This window comes from Montipora foliosa, chromosome 4, assembly GCF_036669935.1.
Source record: "Montipora foliosa isolate CH-2021 chromosome 4, ASM3666993v2, whole genome shotgun sequence".
Classification (NCBI taxonomy): Eukaryota; Metazoa; Cnidaria; class Anthozoa; order Scleractinia; family Acroporidae; genus Montipora; species Montipora foliosa.
The window spans coordinates 48197743-48205242 of NC_090872.1; the positions used below are offsets into that span (position 1 = coordinate 48197743).

At 39.9% G+C, this 7500-nt stretch overlaps 2 protein-coding genes and 1 long non-coding RNA gene across 4 annotated transcripts in view; 1 reads left to right on the forward strand and 2 right to left on the reverse strand.

Moving 5' to 3' along the window:
• LOC138000894 (uncharacterized) overlaps positions 1-7500 on the reverse strand; it is a 47190-nt gene that overhangs the window by 13713 nt on the left and 25977 nt on the right. The gene's annotated exons all lie outside the window — the stretch shown is intronic.
• LOC137999304 (uncharacterized) lies at positions 3316-7093 on the reverse strand. The gene is made up of 3 exons (XR_011122950.1): positions 6892-7093; positions 5778-6349; positions 3316-4109 (listed from the first exon to the last, which is right to left on the reverse strand). It is a non-coding gene; the product is annotated as an uncharacterized lncRNA (long non-coding RNA).
• Positions 4157-5787, forward strand: LOC137999303 (uncharacterized). Its single transcript, XM_068845145.1, has 3 exons — positions 4157-4310; positions 4657-4796; positions 4987-5787. Exons 2-3 carry the CDS (start codon positions 4714-4716, stop codon positions 5219-5221), a joined length of 318 nt encoding a protein of 105 aa, XP_068701246.1. The 5' UTR covers positions 4157-4310; positions 4657-4713; the 3' UTR covers positions 5222-5787.

Consider the following 7500-nt stretch of genomic DNA (forward strand, 5'->3'; position numbering starts at 1 on the left):
AACTGCACGAGACAGAAAGTAGTCGACGAAGACGTTATTAGGGCTTCGCTACTTGTCCATTCCTTTAGGAGAGCGTGACGAAGCCCTAAGAACGTCTGCGATAGAGGTTTGTCAAAAAGGAGACTCCTGTAATCCGCGTAGATAGATCTAAGTAAAGACCCCATGTGAAAGGGGAATCCTATGAGACCAAAGCATATAAACGTCCCAACAGCGTAAACATCCAATAAAACATAAAACAAGTTCATGTTCAAGAATATGCACACTGAATTTCAGGAACGAGATATAGGCATTGCTACTCTTGATCGTAGTTGTTCGAGTTTGAATACTGCAGAATACCAAATTCCGCACTGTTATGGGTTGGTGCACGGTTCGCAAATGCAGCGAGCACTTGAGATGTGCGTTAGTATTCGGGCGTGTTCAAGTCTGCTAAACCCTTCGTCACTGTCGTATTCGCGTCGCATGCGGACTCGAATATTTGTTGTCATACTAAGATGTTCCAATGACTACTGATCATCATTGTTTGAAGCTGGTCAATATTGGTCTTTTTTAGAAAAGGAGTCGGGGTATGTCGTTTAGAATGTTTCAAAGTATTCCAAAGTATTCTATTTGAATTCGGAAAAACAGACCGGATTCTAAGTAGAATATTCGAGGTGTATGTCGCGTCGTGCGTCCTTGCATACTTCAGGATATTATCGTTCACTCCACGTGTGCGTATCCGTATTCGGGCAAAGTCGGTCGCGAATATGTGCCTTTTTGCGCAGTGTTATTTAAAAAAGGAAGGGTACGGCTATTTACATATCTATATATGGGGTATTGACCAAGCGTGAGATCGAGATGGCTGGATATCGGCCAAGTTCGTTTTTTGCATGTTTTATGGACGGAAACGAAGTCGTTTCTCTGAGAAATGTTTTTTTGCGAATCGCTAAGACAACTGCAGAAATCAAACCTACAAATTTAAAGGTTTAGTGCCACAGGGTATCAGGAATCGACTTTGACTGTAACGATGTCGCTGCTTTCAAGATACCTTCACCATGCGGTTTTGTGGTGGTGATCTCTGACTCTGTGGCACCGGAATTGACCGGTGATGTTTGGACTGAAGTAATCTGGGTTGATTGCCAACCTCGTTCCCAGGAAGATGAGAGACCCTGGGAACGAGGTTGGGTTGATCGCTTGTTATGTGGCGTGACTCCCCCTTCTTTTTATTTGTAAAGCAGTATTGCGTGTTTATGGACGGAGACGAAGTCGAGGTCGATAAACAAGCAAAAATTTTACAGTTTGGCGACCTTGTTTGGTGCTGTTTGATCGTGTTTGATAAAATTTGAAGGCCATCAAACATTCGATCAAACACCTTAAAACATTTCTTTTGTCCTCGTGTTTGATGGGCGAAGTTTTGTTCGTTTGGACAGCCGTATCGAACATGTTTGGCGCGTGAATGCGTACCACGATTGCTCAGCCATAGTTCTTTGCTTGTGGAGTTTGATCTGAGTTAGACCAAACATGTTTTAACCCTTTGTCCACTCACTTCAACATCAGCATGTTTGGTCACTAATGTCTGGTATTGCTTGGTCGTTTTACGTTAGACAGGCCCTGATGTACATCAATAACGATTTGTTCGTTGGCCTTCTCTAAAAATATAGAATTCACCATCTTCTACTATACTCCGGTAAAAAAAAAAGAAAGAAAAAAAATGCAATTTATCTGACATAAGAACTTTATCAGTTAAATAGGGACCGATATTTGTGAAAACATTACAAAACAAATCGGCTATTTGATTCGGATTAGAAACTTCTTGAGAGCCTATCTGAAAGTAACAAGGTAAGCGATGACTACGTCTTTTACGATTTAAAATCTCATTCAACAAGCACCAGGTTTGATTTTAGCTGTTCTATTTTCTTCTCACAGTAGAATTGCTTCGCAAGTCTCACTGAGTGGTTTAATTTGCTTTTGTAACGCTTTTGTAACGCTTACTCAGAAAACGCTGATATAATATATTTTTCTTCCTTACAGATTTCGCCAGACCGCTTGAAAACCATGGCTTAGGAATATTATACTTAACTGCTTTAAGGTGATTCCCTGGTTTTGCACTGCGCATCTTCTACTGCGCATAACATTGCGACATCCAAGATGGCGGACGCAAAAAGGGCTCGCTTGTCCCATGACAAAAAAGGGCGCTTTCGAGGTAGCAAGGAGGTTGAACGAAGGATAAATTTAGCGAAAAGTTCGATAGACAAATCGCCTAGCCGTGACGAGGCCTTATGTGTTCAGAATGGTAGTAAAATAAGCGGTAGACGTGTTGTCGAGCTCGAGTTGCTCGCAGAGGCCTTCGATGGTGGATGTAAAGTTTGTGCCAAGCCACTTCAATTATCCATCTTATCGGACGAAACAGTGTCGGGGTTAGGATCTTTCCTGTACATTACCTGCTGCAATCCAGATTGTGGGGAAATAAATGTTTGCCAAACGAACAAAACGCATAGGGTGGCTGGAACAATGCGTGGACGACCAATCTTCGACGTCAACACCAAACTCGCCGCAGGTTTGTTGCGTGACTTTGTAGCAGATCATGTTTTTTGACTAATAGTTTGCCCGACAATTTATCTGATGATTCGCTACCCTAGGCATGCTACATGCAGGAATGGGACCAACACATGTCAATGCACTGTTATCTTCCCTTAATATCCCGACTCTTTGTGTGACCACACTGAAAGCAAGAGAACGTGAAATCGGCCCCGCCATAGAAAATATTGCAAACAAGTCCTGTGACCTAGAGATGGAGGAAGAAAAGATGGAGTGGGGGTGCATCCAAGATCAAGCAGTGCCAATCGGGGCGTCCTATGACATGGGGTGGCAGAAGAGAGGGAAGGGTCATAATAGTCTAACAGGTACTGAAAATAATTTACAAAGGTTGTTGACAGTAAGCGGAAATGCAGTTGAAAAATGGCTCCATTGTGACACAACTAAAAATTATATACCTAAGTTGTATTGCTGATGTGTATTATAAAAGGGGCTTTAAAAACAAACACAAAAAATCTGTAAATGGTAAATGAAATGATACTCCAGCCACTGAAAATAAGTGACTTATCTTTCCGCAATTACTTTTTCAAGGGAGGGATTGGTTGATGAGCAAAAAATACTGTACATTGACACTTGTATTGAGGTTTGCCAGTAAAGGAGCTTAAAGGGTATCCCTGATAAGGATCCAATTACATGAAAATAAAATCTGCTTGGCCTTCAAAGCTTGTAAAGAATAATCCCAAAAGATGAACAGAAGACAAAAAAGTGGGACAGTACTGAAACATGTCAGCTTGATAAGATAATTTATTTGTTTATTTATTTATATTTCTATTTATTTATTTTTGAGCACTTTTATTATCTAGTTTGGGCAGTTGGTTTGCCGACACCATGTGTTGCTGGTTATGATTTACATGTATCATCTAGACAAGTGTCCAAAATTTACAGGAAACTACATCCAAACCTGAGTAACATACCTTTAAAGTAAGACCTTTTATGTATCAGGAGCTGGTTCTATGATTGGAATAAAAACTGGAAAAGTTATTGCATTTGCGACAAGATCAAAAAGGTGTGCAACTTGTGAAGCAGCGACCAGAGCTGGAAGAACAGCCAGGGCACATGACTGTAGATGTAACTGGGACGGGTCGTCTAAGGCCATGGAAGCAGATGTATGCACTGAACTTGTGAAGGCATGCGGAGAGTCTCACAAAGCTCAAGTGGCTATTCTTGTGGGAGATGATGATTCCTCCACCATCAAAAAAGTGAGAGAAAGTGTGAATCACAATGTGGACAAATGGTCACACATTGTTCATGCAAAGAGAGCTTTTGGAAGCTCAATGTACAATCTACAGAAAACACATAAAAATTTGTCTGGTAAAGTGATTGATTATTTACAAAAATGCTTCAGCTACGCCATAACACAAAACAAAAATGACTCTGATGGGATCAGAAAAAGCCTAAAAGCAATAATTCCACACGCATTTGGGGATCATTCCACTTGCTCCACCTCTTGGTGTAAATATCTCCAAGACCCAGTCAATTACCATCACAGCACTTTACCACATGGTAAAGACCTCGAGGGGGACGATTTGAAGAAGGACCTGCAAGAAATCATAGAGGTTTACTGTCAGCATGCAGAAAAGCTAGCTCCACTTGGATCCAGCCAAGCCAATGAAGCACTGAATAATACGATCGGCAGCAAAGCCCCAAAGGTCAGGCATTATGGTGGCAGTGAGAGCAATGACTATCGCGTGGCCTGTGCAGTGAGCCAAAAAAACATTGGCCATGCATATGTGACTCAGGTAAGTGCTGTGGACAAGTATGATTCACCAAGGTTTAATTTAGAAATTTCTGGTTTCTTAATTCTTTTTTTCAAAATTTGACTTTTGCAATCTATTTTAACATTGATGTTACTCAGTACCCATGTGTCTACTTTTTATCTTATTGTGATAACCGACTTGTAAAAAGTGATAAAATTAGTTATCATATACCAAATCAATGAATAAATATTTTACATTTTTAAGTGTCTGGTTAAAAAGATTTAATTTGTATTGTACTGGCACTTTTGGCAGCATTTAACCTACTTAGAAAAGGCAGACATGGTACAGCAGGCAAGTAGCAATAAGGCATTCTTCTTTTTATACACAGGCCCTTCAGGAAATTCACCTTTCTCCTGGAACACATGGGCTTAAACACTCGAAAAGAATGGATGCTAAAATGTCACTTCAAAGAGCAAGGCAGCAAACAAAGAAATTCAAAATACAAAGAAGAGGGCACAAAGAGAAGAGGTAAATAAAAACATATGGCATTGAAACTAATGATTTAGGGCAAAGCTGAAAGCTTGATGTTACGGTTGAACTACAGTATCTGATCTGGAAAGTGTGTTCTGATGATGAATGTTCTCTGTAAATAAGAATTAATGAATTTTTCATGTAAATGTAGAATTTTAAAAATAATAAAATCATTGACAATCCACAGGTTGTCAAAAACAAAGCAGGCAGAAACCAGGGAAGGTTCTCAGTATCAGAGTGGCATGGGATATTTGCCAGAAACAGAAGCAGTTGAGATTCCATCACCCCCCAAGCCCTGTGTGTCCAGTATGGTGCCCGAACAAGATTACATTAAGATATTGTTTGATCTGGAGACATCATCCCGAGGTAATATCACTGATTCATTTCAAGACAATGATTGTTATATATATAATATAATATAGAATGAATATGATGTGAACTGCAGATATACAAATGAAATTAATATGTGACCACTGTAGTTATGATTGCAATTTAAGCAATTGCAAATTAAGCCTAAGAAACTATTTTTAGCACTTAAATGGGATTCAAACCCATGGCCACTGCATTAGCGCTAGCAGCACATATGCATTTCATTGGTATTTCCACAGTTCGCATCATATTCATTTCATGTTTGATTCCTTTCATGAACTCACTAAATTGGCCTACTCCCAATGTATGGGTCTTCATACTGTACCTCAGTTGGTAGAGCACTGTAGTGCTAAGAAAGAGCAAGGTTTGAATCCCATAGGCACCAACACAAAGCTTAGACTACATTAACATGTAGTTTGTGTTATTTAACTAGTGAGCAGGCTCACTGTTATTATTACAATGAAAAATATAATGAAGTTCCTCATTTTTGACAGGTAATGATACCGAAATTCTGCAAATTGCAGCAACTGATGGGGCAGATGCATTTGAGGTTTACATCCTTCCAACCAGACCTATATCACCCAGTGCTTCATCAGTGAATAAGCTCACCTTTCACCATGGAATTCTCTTTTATAATTCTCGTCCAGTCCGAGCAGTTCCACTGGCTGAGGGATTATCTCAGATGATATCATGGCTAAGGCCCAAGGCACCATGTCTGTTGATAGCTCACAATTGTAAATCTTTTGATGGGAAGCATCTCTTAAAAGCGCTGGAGTCCACTGGGGTAGATAAAGAATTTTCAGCCATTGTTTCTGGGTTTTCCGACACTTTACCAGCCTTCAAAGAGCTCTTGCCTCAGCGCAAATCATACAGTCAAGAGAATTCTACACTGCAGCTATGAAGCCCATAATGCAATTTCAGATGTCCAGGCCCTGTATCAACTTGTGAACAAGTTCCTCAATTCAAAGCTGCTGAGAAAACACAGCTTCTCCGTATCATGGGTCAAGGAGCATAATGTCTGCCTTGCCCAGAGAAATGTACTTCAGCGAACACTCCATCCTTTGCTCGACAAGAAGGTCACTTCCGCTGGAATGGCTACCAAAATTGCAGAGTCTGGGCTGGGATTCCAGCACTTGCAGTTGGCATTTCAGAGAGGGGGAGCAGATGGGCTGGAACTTGTGCTGAAAGAAAAGTTTAACGGAAAAGTACGTGTGACAGCTAATAGGAGGATTCTGTTCAACATTGTAAATTTTTTCACTGATTTGTAACTTGCAAAAAGATGTAACCACAGCTACAACTGGTACGAATATTAATAAGCCGTTTATAACGTAAACGTAAACGTAATAACCAGACAGCAGCGATTAAAAGCTGTCACAAGCATTCGCTATTTAATATTCCTTTTTGTATACAAACGACTGAATGGTACAATAGAGGAAAAGACTGCCGTTGTACAAGATCGATGGAATGCATTTAAGCCTACGAACTGATTTCCAAGTTTCTGTATTTGATTAAGCCTCAAATGCTCTATTCACAGGAAGGACCTTTCTTTGCACATATAGAGTACAGCACTGTTGTGAGGATAATCTATTTTGGTCAAATAATGAGCAATAAAATTTCAGTTCATGGCTCTGGAAGCATACTGCGGATATTGAATACGAAACAAAACAGTGTGCTGAAAATATCAACTAAACTTTAAAATCAAATCAATGAAAGTATGACTCACCTTCATTTAAGTTCTATATTGGTCGCATGCGTCTCAATTCCCGACGAAACAGACCAAAAATGACACTTTTTCAATGTTTTTTCCACCTTCCAAACTCCTTCCAGGCGCATTCGAAAGACGCCATTGTTATATTCGCCCCAGTCCTCGCTCGGAATTACAAGAAAATGCCTGGAATGCGCGCGTTATCAGCAGCCGTAACACAATAACGAGCACGGTGACCCCCATTTTTTATTTCATAATTTCAATGATAACAGTATCCTCAATCACTGAGAAAAAAATTAGCAGAAATCTATGGCCACTTTTTTGGCAAATGAAATAAATACTGAAGAAGGAGACATATCAGACCCAACAGCGCATGTGCAAATCATGTTTCATTTAAAGGATAAAAAAATGCAGAGTATTTGAAGACATTTTTTCTGGGACGTAGATGAATAAACAATCAAAGAAAGTCAAACTCTATGTGATATAACACGCTGCATTGAAAAATAATCGAGCTTATTTGTTGCGCACGGAGATTACCAAACGTCACCTAAATAACCGTATTTGTCAGTATTGTGGCGTGAAAACAAGCACGGTGACCCCCTCTTTTTATTACGTTTTTAACATCTC